Source organism: Scyliorhinus torazame, chromosome 5 (genome assembly GCF_047496885.1).
Source record: "Scyliorhinus torazame isolate Kashiwa2021f chromosome 5, sScyTor2.1, whole genome shotgun sequence".
Lineage (NCBI taxonomy): Eukaryota > Metazoa > Chordata > Chondrichthyes > Carcharhiniformes > Scyliorhinidae > Scyliorhinus > Scyliorhinus torazame.
In genome coordinates this window covers 256,116,528-256,137,154 of record NC_092711.1, presented here as the reverse complement: position 1 = coordinate 256,137,154, position 20,627 = coordinate 256,116,528, and the positions used below count along the sequence as shown (strand labels likewise).

Here is a 20,627-nt window from a genome sequence, read left to right as displayed (position 1 = left end):
CGGACAGCAATTGAGAGGGCCGGGTACTGAGGCACATGGTCCATATACGATATTCAAAGTACATATAAGATATTCCATGTGGTCAGCGGCAGCACCTTGGAGATCAATTATTAGTTCTGAGATCATCTGTGAGGGCTGGCAGCCCTCACTGGATATTTGTTTAAAAAGCAGATAATCGATTGGTCATAGTGCTGTCCATATGTATTATGGGGCTGTGCAGTGGAACAGTCAATGTTAGGAAATGAGGGAAATTGTGATAATTTCTGAATAGAAATAGGGAAAATTTGGAACTCAACCCATAATTTGTGCCACATACGGAGCAGAAATGTTATCTACTTATGTGGGAAACCACCCAACATTTAATATGTCATTTAATAGGGGCTGGTTTAGCACAGGGCTAAATCGCTGGCTTTTAAAGCAGACCAATGCAGGCCAGCAGCACGGTTCAATTCCCGTACCAGCCTCCCCGAACAGGCGCCGGAGTGTGGCGACTAGAGATTTTTCACAATAACTTCATTTGAAGCCTACTTGTGACAGTAAGCGATTTTCATTTTCATGTCAAACACCAATCAGATACAAAACTCTTTCTTCTAAATATAGTGAAAGCTCTTTGTTCTCAAGATTAAGCTGAAACGTAATGTACCAGCAACAGGATTTCTGAGTAATTAAGATCCATTGTTTTATTAAACACTTGCCTCCATTGGGACCAGCATCAATATTTACCAATGAAAATCCATAGGGCCTTTGGTATTTTAACGGCATACAGCTTGCACCCGGTCAGTAAAAATTGTCAAGAAATGGAGGCCTTCTAAGTCAAGTTTAAAATTTTCCATAGTCAGTCCAGGAGGAGTAGGAGTGCTTTCCTGGGCTCCTTAAAGAAAGTCTGAGCCTTCCCTCTCTCCCCTTATCCTTTCCACCCCACACCACCACAGCTTCATTCCCTTTGGTGCCAGTGGGAGTCCTGGGCAGGTTCTCCTCATTGTGACCCACCTGAAGCTGACCAGCTATATTTTGTCACCAGTTTGGGAAAATAGCTGGCAAGTGGAATAGGGGGAGGTGGTGGCATAGTGGTATTCTCATTGGACTAGAAATCCAGAGAGCCAGGGTAATGCTCTGCAGTCTCGAGTTCGAATCCCACCAGGGCAGATAGTGAAATTTGAATTCGATAAAAATCTGGAATTAAAAGATGACCATGAAACCATTTCTGATTGATGTAAAAACCCACCTGGTTCACCAATGTCCGACAGGGAAGGAAATCTGCCATCCTAATCCGGTCTGGCCTACATGTGACTCCAGACCCACACAGCAAGCCGGTTGACTCTTAAACTGCCGCCCTCCCCACTAAAATGGCCTAGCAAGCCAGTCAGTAGAAGGGAAATTAAGAACATCCTAAGAACATCCTAAGACATTCCCATCCTAAGAACGAATAAACAAAAAAGTGAAGCCCATCTGTTTAAAAGTAGTTGCACGAGGAAGCTGTCATTTCTCTGTTTTTGGGAGTTAAATCTGTGGTGATATACGTACAGGCATATCTATGTATAATTGTACATAATTGTACCAATGTATATATTTGTATATAATAGCACCACTGTACATGGACTCTGACCAATACCTGTAGGGACAGTTATGACCTCCCGCCAGCTGGTGGGACCAGACACCAACACAGACATCTATCCATATATCGGAGGACGGGCGGGAGGCAGGCACTTGGCAGTAGGGTGGACAAGAGGACAGACATCTCCTTCCATGGTAACGGAGACAGAATTGTTTGTACATTGAAATGCATGGTTACCATCAGGAATAAATACTTGTAGCAATCATGGGCGGGATTCTCCACTCCCGCACCGGTTGGGAGAATCGCCTGGGTCGCCGAATTTTCCCAAGACGCCGGTCCGACGCCCTCCCGCGATTCTCCCAAGCGGCGAGAACGGCCCCGTCGAGTTCCGCGCGGCGCAGGCCGGAGAATCGCCCGAGACACCCAAAATGGCGATTCTCCGGCACCCCTGCTATTCTCAGGCCCGGATGGGCCGAGGGGCCAGGCCAAAACGGCGGGTTGCCCCCGGCGCCGTCCACACCTGGTCGCTGCCAGCGGGAACAGCATGGGAACGCTGGGGGGGGCGGCCTGCGGGGGGATCCCGTACCGGGGGGGGGGCCTCAAATGGGGTCTGGCCCGCGATTGGTGCCCACCGATCGTCGGGCCTTCCTCTCTGAAGGAGGACCTCCTTTCTTCCGCAGCCCCGCAAGATCCGTCTGACATCTTCTTGCGGGGCGGACTCGGAGAGGACGGCAACCACGCATGTGCGGGTGACGCCAGTTATGCGGCGCCCGCCGCGTCATGTATGCGGCGCCGCCTTTACATGGCGACAAGGCCTGGCACGTGTAAATGACGTGGCCCCGCTCCTAGCCCATTATCGGGCCCTGAATCGGTGGGGATAGGGGCCGTTTCACGCCGTCGTGAACCTCGACGGCATTCACGACGGCGTGGGCACTTCGGCTCGGGAGTGGAGAATCCCGCCCCTTATCTTCATGTTCTTTGTGTACCTTCATGATCATGGAAGCAACTGAACACGACAAAATCCACCTTTCTAATGATGGAAAAATACTTCAAATTAAATTGTAAGACTAAGACCAGAGGCCACAGTTTAAACTGACAACAATGTACTGAGCTTAAAAACTCTGCAGGGAACCACAGTTCTGAAATTGCCTTCTATCATTCTGTGTCATAGCACTCTGCTCCGCCACTGCAATGTCCTTGTGGCACATTACTTATTTCTATTTATGTTCTCACCACAAAATGACTTGCGTTCAGTAATCAAAATACTGTCAAGAAGGGATTCCACTTTTGACTGAGTGGCTAAAATCACCATCTGGACTAGAAAGTCTTTCAACAGTTTAATATACACTGAAGGGAGTTTTAGCAACTCTCCACCCCAGTTGCGATCAGTTTACTCTGTTCTGATCAAGAACTAAACAGTTACCTTTCCGATGTGGATGTGCCACTGCTGGATCAGGTGAGGCCATACCATCACCAAGCCCGTGAATGAAATCAACTTGCTCATTTCTTTTGTTGATGACAGACAGCTTGCTTGTAGTGTGGTGAGAATCAAGAAAAGGAGCAGTAAATGCAAGTGAGCAGGATAACTTGAGTGTTAAACACAACTCTTGCATTCTGGCCAGAGCACTACGGGTATTTGACATGGATATCTATCCACTCTTGAAACGGGTTTTTCACCTGCACGATGGAGACACATTGTTGCACTTCTGGATGATAATTTGCATTATTGCAAGTTCAAATGAGAAGAGGAAAGTTATATATTAACAAGCTGATGTCCTGGCTCCCTGCTGCACTATCTCTTCTACAGTTGAATTGATGTAGCTGTTTCAGTCAACTGATCCAAAACTGTATTTACTAGGCTTATCCCTAATGAGGCTCAATGTTGCAGTTATGAGAGCTGTGCTCTACTCTAATGTATAGGATACATACCAGGTAAATACCAGGTTATTTGTATGGAATATGGAAGCACCACGCCAGAGGTGGATTTACAATTAAAACACACAGCGCTGCAGCGTAGGGCGCCAGCCAATGGGTGGTATACTCCCAAAAGTGTAAGTCCGCCTTGCAAGCCACGTTAAACATGAGTGACTTAAACAAACTCCAGGAGAGTCCTCTTGAGGTTGTGTTTGGTCTTGCGTTCTTTCAAAGACTGGTCATGTGCCCAAATCATCCCTCTTTCCCCCCCCCCCCCTCCCCTTCCAACCTGCTCCCAAAAACATGCTTCGATTTCCCATTTCAGGAGCTTTTCCTGGCGTACCAAATCAATTTTTCAGAGAGGCTCCTACAGGGATTGTGCACCCAGAACTGGCGACCTGTCGCTCTGTGTGAGCACCGAATTGGGGCTGTGTGAACTTAAATGAGGCAATTTTCCTTGCGGCGAGGTGCTGTCTGTGGTGATGTGCATCAATGTAAATGCATGTAGGCTAGCTAGACACTAGAGGGAGCACCAGTGACATCACACACACACACTCAACCAATAGATCAGTTAGATAGGACACGACCAATGGACATTCACGATACAGAGGTGACACGACCACAAGACGGCATTACACCAACCCATATATAAAGGACACCACACACATGATCTGCCTCTTTCCAGTGAAGACAGTCAGTGAGTAGAGACACCGGGTTGATTCAATATTACACCCACCACGTGGATTGCAGCAACTGGTTAGTCAGTCTGGGTAACTATAGTAGGATTAGCAGTAGTGTCGAACCCGAGTAATAGAAGTGTAAATAGTTTATTAAACGTGTTGAAGTTATCTCCACGTCTGAACCTTCCTTTGTCAAGTGCACCACAAGGAAGCTGCTTATGTTACACCTAGAACATAACAAATCACTGCCCTGGCTGAAGACTGCTGCCAGGAATTGGATCATGTTTAAGATGATAAACAGGATGCCCTGGGGATTTGTTCCAACTTAAGCAAATTGCTCCTTTATTTCTGTTTTGTTTTTCACAGCACCCACAAAAAAAGGATTCTTTTGAACTGATTAGAAAATAAAAGTGTTGATCAGACTGTATTGAAACTGAGAGAGAAATTGAGGCACAAATTGAAACCGAGAACCAGTCACAGAATGAGAAAAATGGAGGGAAAAGTAATGTTGATGGGTGGGGAACAGATGTCATTCCAACCTTTTATCCATGGGCAGTGTAAATGTCCAAGTTAGCACCACACCCAACCTCAGGTCCATCACCAGGCTGCTAGTTTCTGACCCAGACAACATTGCCAGTCTCAGGATCCGCAGCATTTTCAATCACTGTCTGTGTCCACCTCGCCTCAGCCCGTCTCCAGCTCAAACCTTTATTGTACATTTGAAACTATCAAACTCAATTAGTTCTTTTCTGGAACCCATCCTCCATATTTGCAACTTGCCCACAATGCTCTCACTGGTATCCAGTACCTCAATGTCAATTTCTTATTCTTATGTTATTCCTCCCCAGCCTTGTTAATTATCTCTCAGAAACCTCCAAGCTCAAAATCCCCCTCTCCCCTTGGTCCTTGCAATGTGCCTGCTCCACCCCACCATTAACGCAGAATCTATAGCCATAGAATGAGCTGCAGAAACTTCAGCCCAATTGAACTCTCTGCCTCTGGTGAAGCCCCACCCCAGCCTCCTTCCAATCTTATTTTGTTCAACAGCGGCGCTCTCATTCACTTATCTCACTTCCTATTAAATGCATCTGTGCCCCACCCCCCAGAACAGGAACTACCTTCTCCATGTCGACCCTATCAAATCCTTGGCCCCATTCTTTGGAACTCTCTGAACCCCTGTTCCTCTCCAATTCCCACTGGAAATTCTGGCAACTCGCCAGTGAGATCTGGCATCCCACACTGAAACACATTGATTGCGATGAACGTACAGAAAATGGTGTTCACAGCATCCTGCAACTATCCCCCCTTCCTCCCGAGGATTGGGAGGGAGCCACTTTGCATAATGATGTCTGCAGAGGGATCGAATGAAGTTCATTCGGCTCCCTTCTCAAAGCCTTGCATATTATAGTGACCTCTTATTCCGATTTGACATGATTTAGCAAAGAAATCGAATATTCCAATACCATTAAATAAATCCTATTTTGTCTTTTTAAGAATTTACAAGTGGAAGTATACTGGAAAGAGCTGTAAAAGCAAATTATGTCCTTGGGTTTCTGTCTGAGAGCGTAAAGTCAGACAGGGTTTGTGTATGAGGCGGGGCACATCAGGCAAGGTGTGTGAGAGAGCTAAATTTCAGATGGTGTTTGTGTGTGAGAGAGAGGGGAATTAACTGTTAAGATTTGGATGTAAGGAAGTAAAATATTCCTTGTATGTTTGTATGAGAGAGAGGGGAATTAACAGACATGGATCTTTGTGAAAGAGGGGGGAATACATGACAGGGATTGTGTGTATAAGAGAGGGGGACATCAGACAAGTTTTGTTTGTGCGAGAGAGAGGGAAATATACTGAATAGTTTTCCCTCTGCAGTGTTCCACCATTCAACGAGCAAGTAAAGCATGGGTTTGATACAGAGGAAAAGTCCCTCTAACGCCTGCCCCATCAAACAGTCCCGGGACTCAAACACCATGGGTTAGAGACAATAAATCTCACACAAGCTTCCATCATCCAACAGCCCCAGGATAGGAATAGAGGCAATTTAATGCTTACTCTATATTGTCCATTCTAACACTTGGATGATATAGCATGGGTGCGATGCAGAGTATGGACACTTCTACATTGTCACTGTCAGGAGAGCATTGACGTCATTGGGCAAAGTTTTACATCATTTGGGGTGGGCTGCCACATCACCAGATGGTGGGACAGAGGGGGGTGTGGTGCTGGGGCTCTGCAAAGAGTGAGAACACGGTGCCAGTCCGCCTCTGCACTAGGCGCAACAAGATGTTTCAGTGTCTTTAATTTCCTGTAGGGCTTGGAAGACGGGTTTGCACATGGTGCTAATTACAGGCCTGTGCTCTCGGGGGTTGTAGACTCATTGTCCAAGTAGTGTGTCAATCTGGATGGTCAGTGTCCAACCAATTAGGCATGTAGACCGTTCCCATTGGAAGGCTACTTGGCCAATGATTGCTGTTGTTGTGAACAACCATTGGCTGAATATGACGTGTCAGATTCCCCCACCCCCCCACTCCTTTGCTTCTAAACAATGGTGCGGCCCTGGACCTGGCTGCCCTGTGTGTGAGAGAGTGGAAGAGAACCTTGAGACTGGGAGTGAACATATCAGCAGGAGTAGGCCTTTCAGCCCATTGAACCTATTCAATGCACCATTCAATACCATTATGGCTAATCATTTACTTCAGTGCCCCTTTCTCCACACTATCTCCGTATCCCTTTGTCAGTCAGTGGTATTTGGAAATCTGTCAATTTCTGCTTTATGCATACTCAGTAATTGAACTTTCATGGCTCTCTGGGGTAGAGAGTTCCAAAGATACCCACAATGCTTTGAGTAAAGAAAATTCTCCTCAACTCGGTCCCAAGTGGTTTCTCCCTGATGTTGAAATTATATCCCCTGGTTCTAGATTCCCCAACCCAAGGGAAACATCATGCTGCATCTTCCCTGTCTACCTCTAAGTATTTTATAGGTTTCAGTGAGATCACCTCTCATTCTTCGGAACTTGAGAGAATACAGGTCCAGTTGCCCCAGTGTCTCTTCAAAGGACGTTCCTGCCATCCCAGGAACAAGTCTGGTGAACCGACATTGCATTCCCTCTATGCCAATAACAGGGGCGATTCTCTTGGGCTGGTAGTCCCAACTGGGATCTGCGATGGTCTGTCAAATCAGATGAGAGGTCCAAATCAGGATTCTCACCGGGCATCAAATCCATTGCGAGTCTCCCAGCGCACTGCTCCTGGTCCAATCAGGTTCTCTCTCAGAGCGGACGAAGACCTGATTACAGCTGATCGTGGGGCAGCACGGTAGCACAGTGGTTAGCACTGTGGCTTCACAGCGCCAGGGTCCCAGGTTCGATTCCCCGCTGGGTCACTGCCTGTGCGGAGTCTGCACATTCTCCCCGTGTCAGCATGAGTTTCCTCCGGGTGCTCCGGTTTCCTCCCACAGTCCAAAGACGTGCAGGTTAGGTGGATTGGCCATGATATATTGCCCTTAATGTCCCAAAAAAGGTTAGGAGGGGTTATTGGGTTATGGGAATAAGGTGGAAGTGAGGGCTTAAGCGGGTTGGTGCAGACTTGTTGGGCCTCCTTCTGCACTGTATGTTCTATGTCTATGTCTACCTCGCCATCCATGCATACAGAGAACATTACAAGAAATATAATTACCAGGTTTGAGGCCTGATGATTCTCAACCCCCACCCCAACATACACAGTTAGAGGTCCCGTAGGCGCCAATATCTTCTGGTCCTGACAAGCACGGTCCCAGGCACTGTGGACACCAAGGCGAGTGCCCCGCTCTAGACTTCAGGGGAGGAAGGGGGCTCAGGCAGGTCTGGAGGGATTTTTCCCGGGAAGGGGGTTGTGTGGCAGGTCTACCCTCTGTAGGTTTGAACATCATTAAACTATCTTTCCACATGTCAATTTGTAGTTAAAAGTCTTCCCTCCGGTATGTTGAACTCCTTTGTTGTCTCTCCCAGCATGTTAAGTTCAAAGATCTGTCAGATGAAGATGGAAGTCTTCCCTCTGGTTGGAAATCTTTGAAGTGCTTTTTTCACAGTCAATTTCATTCCGATTTAAATTTTCCAAGCCTCTGGGCATGCTGGGAAGCCTAAAAGCTTTGAACTGCATTGTTAACATTCAATTTCATAGTCCATTTCCTTTTACAAGACTCTTGATTGACAGGCCCTGGCTACATCAAAGGAAAGTTTAGTTTGTTTTATTTTAAAGAGGCTGTTCCTTGTTCAGAAGAGCTTCTATTGTGGTCTCCTCACTAGTGGGCCATGTGCTTGTTGTGTGGTGGAGACGATCAATGTGTGCTGCTAGTCACCTTCATGCACACCCAGAATGGGGTGTGCAGGCAGATAGGGGTGAGCGTGAGAAGTGTGTGTCTGCTGGGAGAATAGCAGCAGTGTGATGTGGGGTCTGGGTGTAACACATGAGAGCTGGTCAGGTTTCCTGGCCTGGAACAGGATGGACAGGAGCAGGGGTGCGGTGGACAGGCAGCGCTTAGAGATGTCTCCTGATCATGAAGGGTGGGCTAGTTGATTGTGTCATTGGTGAAGTTCCTACTCTGGAGGGGCTGTGTGTCAGGGAGGGTGCCAAAGGCCACAATGCATGTGTCCATTGTTTGGTAAGCTCTGCTATTCCCCTGCTTCTCTGCTGTGCGGCTATACTTTCGAGGAGTGCCAGCAGTTGGTGGTGTTGGCGATTGAACATAGCCGTACCCATCCCCTTGATGTTACTGCTGGGGTCTGAAGGTTTCCAGAGGGGCTAGCTGGGTGGGGTTCCCACATGCCCAGAGGCTGGTTGGAGCATATAAGACGACACAGTGAGCAATCAGCAATATGAACAGCCAGGGGACTGTAAGTAGCACCAAAGGGGTGCGTTTAAATCCCATAACCGTGACAGTGGCGGTCTGAGCCAGGCAACCCTCCAATCCCGAGGCGGGACACCCAGAGTGTATGACTTGGCACCAAGTCATTCCCCACTTCCACCTTGTGCCCCAGGCATCCTACCCCCCCCCCCCCCCCCCCCCCCCCCGCCCCCCCGGGTCATCCAATCACGATTTTCGCTGTCGGCAAAGGAGAATCCGTCCTTCGGTTCTCACCATTAAAGAAATACTCACTACCCCACCCACACCCACACCCACACAGCCCTGCGCAGTGCGAGGACACACAATCTCCCCTTCCTCCTGCTCCTTCTTCCTAGCCAAAGACACACTGACCCAGGATAATAGGAAAGGCAACCTGCTCCTGGCATCCACCTTCGTATGAATTCTGCTGAGGCCAGCTCAGCGTGTGAGGTCAGCTCAGCGTGCGCACCACCAGAGGTGAATGCAAGTTCAGTGTTAGTTAAGCCATAAATGCTAACTCGGCCCCAGTTTCATCCCCTTTCCTGGTGACCATGACTTGGGGGCCTACTCAGCCTCTCTCACACTACCTGTTCTCTTGCACAAAAACAAGAAAGATTTTAGTTAGCTCTTTTGTTTAGCATTTTTTAATGGTCATTTTTGTTATTTACGCAGTATCAATATAATGCTTTGATGTTTATTTTTTTTCTTTGCTGAGCAAGTTGTTTCATGTTGAATGTTATGCCAAACCAGACCTCGGCTGTTGCTGCTAGGTTTCGTCATGAAGGAGAATGAGAGGCTCACGAGGGGTCTGACTGCTTTTTTGGAGGGCTGGCAAAGGGGTTAATGTTGCTCCAATAGAAATAGGAAACATTGAAATGCACAGTATGTCTGACAGCAGTGCAGACGGCATCTGTGCAGAGAGAGGCAGAATGGAAATCGCTCATTCTCACAAGTAGGCTTCAAATGAAGTTATGTGAAAAGCCCCTAGTCGCCACATTCCGGCGCCTGTTCGGGGAGGCTGGTACGGGAATTGAACCATGCTGCTGACCTGCCTTGGTCTGCTTTCAAAGCCAGCGATTTAGCCCTGTGATAAACCAGCCCCAGTGACCCTCCCAGAGGCCAGTGACCTCTCATCAGAAGTAGTGCAGATCATTGACCTGAAGTGTTGACTCTGTTTCTCTCTGCACAGATGCTGTCGGGCCTGCTGAGTATTTCAAGCATTTTCTGTTTATATTTCAGATTTTCAGGATCTGAAGTGTCACTTTTCCATGCTCCATGCTGGGCATTTGTAAGTGTGGGTTAATTTCAATTGAATATGATAAAATATTCATCACTTAATGCTCCATGCTGGGCATTTGTAAGTGTGGTTAGTTTCAATTGAATATGATAAAATATTCATCACTTAATGCAAAGTGTCATTTTTCTGTTAACAAAGCCCACTTGTGTGGATAGAAATAGGACATTATTGCAGGTGAATTGGTTGGTGCAAATTTACAGAAAGTTTTGCCATTTTTAAACTCCGAAGTGAAACCATGCGCCAAGTGAATATGTCACAATTAATTTAAGATATTCTCATTTGTACATAAGACTGTTGTTTGCGGAGCTTGGGAAATTCAGGTTTTTTGAATGCTGCTACCTAGATAGGGCCAGCTTCAAAGAAGCGGAGCTGATTGCACAATGTGCATGACCAAGCTTTTGTAATTGTCTGACAAAGACATGGTTGTGAAGTGTATCATATTGAAACAGTATCAGCCATGATCATATTGAAATGGTTGAGCAGGCTTGAAGGGCCAAATGGCCTACTCCTGTTCCTTGTTTCTATGAAGCCTGGGCTTTCAATGGGCTTTATAAATAGAGCATAAGAGTACAAAAGCCAAGAAGGTTTGCTCAGCCTATAAAAAACAGTGCAACACCACTATGACTACCCAATTCTTGTCACCCAAAGGATTTGAAGGTGTGTGTAAAAGGTGGGTGGGGGTGCGAATATGGGGCCCGGAAACAGTAGAGGCACCAGGGCCCATAATTTCTCACTAGTCCATGGTCTGCTATGTACTTTATACTGTTGTCTGAAGTAACCATTTCCAGTTACTCAGCATCAACTTGGCTGAATTATACTGTGGAACCTGAGGTTATACTTGGCTAATTTTGGAGCCAAACTGACGGGACGGGGACGGGACGGGGGAGGACGGGACGGGAGTGTATGTGTGTGTGTGTGTCATATGTTCTGCTGGTAGTTGTTAGTGTGAGTAGTTCTGCAAATGTTTCTGTTTATTCATCACTTGCTCACCCTTGCGTGTTGTGTATGGATAGATATCTTTTGATATTCGGTCATGTCTGCTCTCCATTCTGCAGTAATGGTGACACATTTCAGCAATGTCCCCCAGATTTTGTATCCTGTGTATATGAGTGTTAAAGAAATAAATGGTCATTGGAGGGGAGATAAGCTCGAATTTTACAAATCCATTCAAGTTGGACCAATTTAGGCAGCACGGCGGCGCAGTGGTTAGCATTGCTGCCTCACGGCGCCGAGGTCCCAGGTTCGATCCCGGCTCTGGGTCGCTGTCCGTGTGGAGTTTGCACATTCTCCCCCGTGTTTGCGTGGGTTTCGCCCCACAACCCAAAGATGTGCAGGGTAGATGGATTGATCACACTGAATTGCCCCTTAATTGGAGAAAAATGAATTGGATACTCTAAATCTTTTTTAAAAGTTGGACCAATTTGCATTTTAATTCCGTTGAGACAATTGACTAATTTCCAATTCATATTTGAAAATTGTTTCAAGAAATCTTTCTGTAATAAACCAGGCTTTTGGAGCTGTAGAATTGGCTATTTTTAAATTTTGCAGCAGAAAACAAAGGCGCATATCCAGTAATAGCTCTAATCAGCATCTCAACCTGTCAGTGGCCAAATAAGGTGATAGTATTTAGACTGAATTTAAAGAGAGGAATGTTGCCTTCAGATGTGTGTGTGTGTTATCTTATTTACTGTCCACTACTGGCAGAACTGTTATTGGCAGTAGTGCTGTAAATGGGTAACACTTCCACATAACAAGACGGTGTTCTCCAACAGTCTCCTACTGTTGGTACCATTTACTTGGTAGCCCACCCATATCCTGTCATAATATGCAGCCATGCACATCATGAAGTAAAAGCAGGTAGTGGCAGACACCCAGGTGAGCCAATCAACATACAAAAGGCTAATTACTAGGTTAGAATAATGGCTGCCTGTGTGATTATTTAATTTAATATATTTGAGCGGGTCATTAGATCATCTGTGGGTTGTGCAAAAGACGCATTATGGTGTTCTTGTGTAGTTCTAGCAAGGTTTGTAAACTAAACACAAGGGAGTTGTTGGTTATCCTTTTTGACACCATTATGGTCCATCTGCCTTAAAGGTTAATTGCTCCTAATCAGTACATAAGTAAAGTGACTACATTAAATTTAAAGCTGGCCAGTAGATGTGCTGTGAACTCAACTCTGTTAATGTCATTATTGAGCCAGTGATCTGACTCTTAGCACAAAGGAAGATGGTTGTAGTTGCAGGAGGTTAATTGTCTCAGTTCCAGGGCATCACTGTAGGAGTTCTTCAGGGAAGTGTCCTTGGCCCAACTATCTTCAGCTGCTTCGTCAATGCCCTTCCTTCTCAGAAGTGGAATGTTTGCTGACGACTGGACCATTTGTGACTCCTCAGACACTGAAGCATTCCATGTCCAAATGCAGCAAGACCTGGACAATACTTAGGCTTGGGCTGACAAGTGGCAAGTAACATTCACACCACACATGTGCTAGACAATGACTATCACCAACAAGAGAGAATCTACCCATTGCCCTTTGACATTCAATAGCATTATCAACGGTGGTTACCGTTGATCGGAAACTGAACTGGACTAGCCATTTATATACTGTGGCTACAAGAGAAGGTCAGAGACTAGGAATCCTGTGACGAGTAACTCACCCCCTGACTCCCCAAAGCCTGCAAGGTATTTTATTCTCTTTTAATTTGCTTAAAATCATCCACAGGTCAGGAGTGTAATGGAATATTATCCACTTTCCTAGATGAGTGCAGCTCCAACACCATCCAGAACAAAGCATCCCGCTTGATTGGCACCCCTTTCACAGACATTCACTCCCACCAACACTGACGCACGTTGGCAGCCATGTGTACCATCTACAAGATGCCACTGCAGAAACTCACCAAGGCTCCTTAGACACACCTTTCAAACCCACAACTACTACCATCCAGAAGGACCAGAGTACCAGATGCATAGGAACACCACAACCTGGAAGTTCCCCTCAAAATCGCTCACCATCCTGACTAGGAGATATATCGCTATTCCTTCACTGTCGCTGGGTCAAAATCCTGTAATTCCCCCCCTAATAGCACTGTGGATGTACCTACACCTCATGGAATGCAGCGGTTCAAGAAGGTAGCTAGGCGGCAGCACAGTGGCGCAGTGGGTTAGCCCTGTTGCCTCACGGCGCTGAGGTCCCAGGTTCGATCCCGGCTCTGGGTCACTGTCCGTGTGGAGTTTGCACATTCTCCCTGTGTTTGCGTGGGTTTCGCCCCCACAACCCAAAAGATGTGCAGTCTAGGTGAATTGGCCACGGTAAATTGCCCCTTAATTGGAAAAAATGAATTGGGTACTCTTTAAAAAAAAAAAAAAATTTAACTTAAAAAAAACTTTAAAAGAAGGTAATTAGGCCAGCATTCATTGCCCATCCTTAACTGTCACCTTCTCGAGGGCTGTTAAGGATGGGCATTGAATGCTGGCCTATTTAATGAAATTAAAATCCCTTAAATAATTTTTTTTAAAAGAGTGATCTGAAAAATAAGCATCACAAGACTAAAGTGGTCTCTGCCTCCAATCAAACCCTTGGCAAAATATTTTATTCTTCATTAATTTGCTTAAAATCATTCTCCTAACCTCTTTACTACTTTTAGTAATAATTTATAAATATATTGTTTGGACCTGTTTAGGAGGGGTCAGCTGACCTCTGCCCCACTCCTGAGTTTGTTCTAACGGAGGTTGAGTTTAAAAAAAATGTGATATTGCCAATTCTATATGTACTTCATATATAATAGTCATCCTACATTAGCTATAGAAATGTTTTCAAACATCTTTATTCAATGTTCTCTTCTTTGAAAAGGAACCTAATATCTCACTTCCCTCCCCTTGCATCATTCTGGTGAAGCTCTGACTTGCACTCAATGGTTTTGATGTCCTTTCTTTAATGAGGAGTAAAATATGCACTTCTATTCCTTGTTATCTCTCGTAAGATGTATTACTTTATACTTATCCACATTAAATTGGGCAAATGTCTGGCAAATGCTTTCAGTCTATGCCTTCTTGAAGTCAATTATAATTCTCGCTGTTTGCAAAATCTCCCATTTTTATGTAGTTAACAAATTAAAGGTTGTGTTTTTTGTCAAGCCCAAATTATCGAGATATATCTAGAACAAAGATGGACTGGGCACATACCTTTGGGGTATGCCATTTCCAAAGTGAGCAACACCCATTTACCTTAACACACTTTCTATCCATCAACCAACTTTCTATCCAAGCTGTTATATTTGCTTTGGATGTGAACCTTTCATGAGGCGTTTAATCAAATGGGTTGTGAAAATGTATAATCACTTAAAATTAAGTTATAATTAACCCATGTATTATCAAGTGCTTACTAATTTGATCTAGAACCATTACATCCAAAAATTATTCCAAAGGTTGACTATGAACCAATGGGCTTACATTTATGTAATTTAGTCTTCTCCATCTCTTTTTCAACAAAGATTTTGCATTGGCTACTCTCCATCCCATACCATAACATGCATAGCGAAGAGGACTGAAAACTGTCCTCTTGTTTCCTCTTGGACATCTTTCAATAGCCTGCATCCTTGCGAGTGTGATGTTCTGAATGTACTTAAAATATGTCATGATTGCCATAGAAAATGGTGAGACAGATGTTGACATCTGTGCCCATTCAGTATTCTGTTCCTGATGCCAGCTGGAATCTCATCTAAGTGACAACTCTTCGTTTTTGAATCTGCACTGAGACCTTACAGGCTATTCAGTTCAATGTCAGGAATTTGAGTCAATGTTTACTGAAACTGAACAGCTGAAACCATTTACTTTTTCTTGTGTATATGCAACATTGTGGAGAAAGTTTCTTGTTCGTGAGAAGATGATTATTCTCGCGGTGAAGGAATTCTGGCCATGGTTGCATTGTACCAAACCTTGATTTTGGAAAGTTTAACGGTTGCAGTTTGGGAAAAGATTATGTAAATCTTTAGCTGGGGATGTCACATAATTTGGGAAGACCTACTGAAAGGAGGATTATTTCTCTTGCAGCATCAAAAAAGGCTTTTCAAAATGCTGGTTTGGTAGTTGTGTGTGTTAATGTTTATACTTTGACAGGTTTGATTCTTACTTCATGCTGAGTTAGCTGTTCAGGTAAACGTTAACAATCCCTTGGCACCATTTAAGAGTAGAGAGATATCCTGTTGTCTTTAAACCACCTTAAAGAAACTTAGATGAAACTTAATTCTCAGCACCTTTCAAAGCTGTTTATCTCTAACTTTTTCCAGTTCCAATGACGGGTCATTGAGCTGAAATGTTAACTCTTGTCTTTCACTGCCAGACATGTTGAGACTTTCCAGCTTTTTCAGATGTTCACTTAATCATAGCATCATAGAATTTACAGTGTGGAAGGAGGCCAGTCGGCCCATCGAATCTGCACCAGCCCTTGGAAAGAGCACCCTACTTAAGCCCACACTTCCATCCTATCCCAGTAACCCCACCTCACAATTCTGGACACTAAGGGCAATTTAGCATGGCCAATCCACCTAACCTGCACATCTTTGGACTGTGGGAGGAAACCGGAGCACCCGGAGGAAACTCACGCAGACACTGGGAGAACGTGCAGACTCCGCACAGACAGTGGCCCAAGCCGGGAATCGAACCTGGGACCCTGGAGCTGTGAAGCAACTGTGCTAACCACTGTGCTGCCGTGCTGCCCATTGCTTTTCTTGAATGAGATCTTTGTTAAGAGTGAAATATCTGCCATGTTTGTCCATGTAACCGGACTGCAGTTAAAAGTCATTGACTTTGTGGAGTTCTTTGAGCTACTTTGGAGATATGCTAAAAATGTTATGTACATGACTTGTCTTTCTTTTCCTTTCCCTATCTAGTGAAACAACTTCACCTTGGACTGTAATTGGAAAATCAGGATAGTAGATTGCCCAATAGTTGATCCACTTCTGTACTCCCAACTTCTGAGCCAAGAGATGTTTTTTGTTATATCATACGTAAAAAAACAGTCACTTGGTTCAGGATTGACCATTTGGAGGGTTGCTAGTATCTCTAGCGCTGCATTCCATCATGAGTCACTTCTTTCAAAAGAAGAAGGGGAAATTACAAAGTGTTGCATATGGCGGAGGTGGAGGGGTGATGTAAAAAAAACATTTCATTCATCCTATTATTTCTTCTTTTTTTTCTGTTTTCTTAGATTCAGGTCTGGGATACGGCTGGCCAAGAACGATTCAGAAAAAGTATGGTCCAACATTACTACAGGAATGTACATGCTGTGGTGTTTGTGTATGATGTAACAAAACTGGCCTCCTTTGAAAACCTCAAAGCGTGGATTGAAGAATGTAACAGCCACTCAGTTTCGCCCAGTGTGCCGAGGGTCCTGGTGGGTAACAAATGTGATCTCACCCACGAGATACAAGTATCTTCCAATATAGCACTCCGATTTGCAGATGCCAACAACATGCTTTTGTTTGAGACGTCAGCAAAGGATCCAAAAGAAAGTGATCACGTGGAATCTATTTTCATGTCTCTGGCCTGCAAGCTGAAGGCGCAAAAAACGTTGACATTCCGAGAGATGGAGAAAAGAGATGGGAAAGTTCACGTACAGTCCAATGCTAAGAATACATGTCCATGTTGAGTGGCTTAGACCAAGGAGCTGAGTGAGGCTAAAGCTTTAGACTGTGCCTGCACCAGTTTGCTAAAACGGCTTGTTCTTTACAGTATATGACATTTGAGAAAAATCAGTGACCTTTTGGGATTCCCAAGTCCAAAAAGCTCACTTTAATCACGGTTCTTTTATAATAAATCTGTAACCCTTTCAGTGACTTTAAGCTAATTTTAAGATGAGCATTGCCACCTGGAAAAGTATCCTTGTGAAAAGCTGCCAAGTTCATAAATACACAGTGACATTCAAGATATTAAACTGGTGAGAGCACCTTGCCAACTAGATTGTTAAAGTTCGGGGTGCATGAAATAAAAGGGCTATACCCGCAATCCTGTGCTCTATTTGGAAAACATGTTGAAGAAAATGCAAGTCAGAGGTTATGCGACAATGTGATTCTTCAATCTGTTTACCCTGCACAGCATTGTTGAATCACACCATCCAATGGGTCCATTATAGCCATTGGTTTGTGTTTTAGATCATGCTGCTCTAAGAACTGTGATGCTTGAAATCTACCACTCCTTTGAAAAGACAGATATCAGTATCCATTTAGTGGCAATATTTGTAAATGGGTAACTGTTAGCTAAACATAAAAATGGTTTTCTGGGAGGGAGGGAGGGAGCAAACAGTGAAAACATTTGCGGTGGTCTTTTCTGATGGGATCTTCATTAGGATTTCCAAACCTGGATACTTTTCAAGCTTTGAGTTTAAGCCTCGGCTATTGAGTTTGTAAAGACCTGATCCAGTTGCATTGTAAATTTTTGGCAAACGGAGTGAATCAGAAACTGCAGAAAATTACCATGACGAATTGCATGAATGATGGAACTGCTGCAAATGCCTCATATATTGAGTTTGTGAAGAAAATAAAACTTTTAGCTAGGCCAATTAACTGGAATCTGGAAAGACGACACCAACCAGTTTTATTTTTTTCTGCAATTTTGTGACACAAAGATTATGATTACCGGGTCATTACACTTAGAATTGTGATCTACTAGGAGATGGCTGAAGGATGGTTCACCTTTTAGCTTTGCTAGCAATCTTTAAAGTCAAGCCTGTGGAATGTGCCTCCCAATTTGCTCTGAGGAATGAAATATCACCGAAACTGGAATGTGGCACAGGGAAAGGGAACCAAATTGTACTCTGTGCAACGCTTTCCAAGTTTTGATTTGCTCAGCACTTTAATCTTTAAAATGGTGCTTTATTTAGTTAAGAGATTACGTTTCTCTTAGAATTTAACAGTTAAATCTCCAAAAAGATTTTTTTACAAATCCACCGACATCTATTCTAGAAACTAAGATATTAAATAGTGGATTTAGATGAACAGTTGAAATAATTATCTTTAGCATCTCCCAGACTTGCAGGCACATAAAGTATATCTTCACAGTTCAGTACTAATGGATTCACATTTGGAAACGTGTCAAGCAGATACTTTGAATTGTACAGTCAAACAAGACTTGTCAGTGTCTAAACTCTACAGTTTGATGGCAAAAAGGAGCTGAGTCTAAAGTATGTGTTAGGGATATTGTAGTGATGGAAGTATTGTACTGTAGTTTGTGTAAATTCTTTATAACTGATGTGCGCTGAGAGCAGTGCATATCTGTAATTTAATTCAATGTAACTTGTTTCTAATTTAAAAGAAAATGAAGAAGAAAAATAAAATATGAAATGTAAATAGTTTGAAAATGATTCTTGTGTTTTTGGGGTGGGGAAGGGAGTCATGGTTGCATTTGTAATGGGGGCCGGTTTAGCTCATGTGGCTGGACAGCTGGTTTGTGATGCGGAGCAAGGCCAACAGCGTGGGTTCAATCTCCCTACTGGCTGAGGTTATTCATGAAGGTCTCACCTTTTTTTTAATAAATGTGTTTTATTGGATTTTTGAACAAAGTATATTTGCCGATATGTACACAAGATATGATATATATATACAGAAGAAGAGACGTGCACACATCACAAAACACAAAGGGGGAAAAAAAGAAAGAAAAAAAAAAGTAACAACACGAGAGAAATACAAAAGCAAATAAAGTAACTGGTCGGGTATTATGCACCCGCTCAACAGGAGCAACTCTGTACACTTGGCAAAATTATTTACACACATAAGTAGGCATCTGTCTGTGGGGGCGGGGGGTGGGGTGCGGGAGCAGAGACTTGGGGGGGGGGGGGGGTGCGGGGGCAGAGACTTGGGGGTAGATATACATTTTTGTGCCGGAGAGCCAATTACGGAGGGCAATACTCGAATGGGTCTGGTGCTGGTGTTGTCCCTTGCTTCTCCCGGACGGATTCCGCTGCCATTGTCGTCTCGTGCTCACTTCCGCTTCCGCGGCCCTCCCGTCTTCCGCCTGTATTCTCATTTTTCTCTGTTCCTGGGGATGCCAAGTTTGTTAACGTCCCCCCCCCCCCACCCTCCCCCACCGCCACCTCCCTGGCTCTCCTCTATTGTTCCCTGTCTCTTCTCTCTTTCCCTCCCTCCCCCCGCTTCTGCCCCCTCCCCCCTCTGCGGTTCGCCTTTCCTTCCTCTTAGATTTAACTGTCCCCCCCCCCCCCTCCCGGTCCATCTCTCCCTCTCATGCTTTGGCTACTTTCCCCCGGTTCTTGGCTACCTGGCTATTCTTCTGCTTGTTTGTTGGCCACAAACAGGTCCCGGAACAATTGGGTGAGTGGCTCCCACGTTCTGTGGAAGCCGTTGTCTGACCGTTGGATGGTGAATTTGATTTTCTCCATTTGGAGAGATTCCGAGAGGTCGGACAGCCAGTCTGCAGCTTTGGGTGGTGCTGCTGATCGCCAGCCGAACAGGATTCTACGGCAGGTGATCAGGGAGGCAAAGGCAAGGGCGTCTGCCCTCCTCCCCAGGAATAGATCTGGCTGGTTTGAAACCCCGAAGACCACCACTTTCGGGCATGGACACCCTCATCCCCACCACTTTGGACATTGCCTCGAAGAAGGCTGTCCAGTACTCCACAAGTCTGGGGCAAGACCAGAACATGTGGGCGTGGTTGTCCGGTCCTCCTTGGCACCGTTCACATCTATCCTCCACCTCCGGGAAGAAACTTCTCATGCGGGTTCTTGTTAAGTGGGCTCTATGTACCACTTTTAGTTGGGTCAGGCTGAGCCTTGCGCATGTGGAGGTGGAGTTGACCCTATGCAGTGCTTCGCTCCAGAGTCCCCACCCTATTTCGATCCCCAGGTCCTCCTCCCATTTCATTCTTGTTACATCCAGTACGGTGTCGGCCCCTTCTACCAGTTGGTCATACATGTTGCTACATTTTCCTTTATCTAGTATGCTTGCGTCCAGTAACTCTTCCAGTAATGTATGTCGTGGCGGTTGTGGGTATGTCCTTGTCTCCATAGGAAGTTTTTGAGTTACAGGTACCTTAGCTCATTCCCCCTGGCTAGCCTGAATTTATCTGTCTGTTCACCTAGTGTTGCAATCCTGCCGTCCGTGTATAGGTCCCTGACTGTCGGTGTCCCTCCACCCTTTCCCCACCCTTTGAAGGTGATTTCAGTCAGCACTAGTGTGAACTTATGGTTGTTACAGATGGGAGCTTTGTCTGACATTTTGGTCAGGTCAAATTGCTCCCGTAGCTGGTTCCAGGACTGGAGGGTGGCTATCACCACCGGGCTGCTGGAGTGTTTTTTGGGTGGGGATGGGAGCGCCGCCG

General features: G+C 45.1%; 1 protein-coding gene across 1 annotated transcript in view; it reads left to right on the top strand.

Annotated features, from left to right (window-relative positions):
* The window catches only part of rab33a (RAB33A, member RAS oncogene family), a 40,568-nt gene extending 21,922 nt beyond the window's left edge, over window positions 1-18,646 (top strand). Inside the window, exon 2 of the mRNA XM_072505393.1 lies at window positions 16,507-18,646. Coding sequence (XP_072361494.1) covers window positions 16,507-16,947 — 441 coding nt within the window. The 3' untranslated portion in view covers window positions 16,948-18,646. The remainder of the gene's footprint in view (window positions 1-16,506) is intronic.
* The last annotated feature ends 1,981 nt before the right edge of the window (window positions 18,647-20,627 follow it).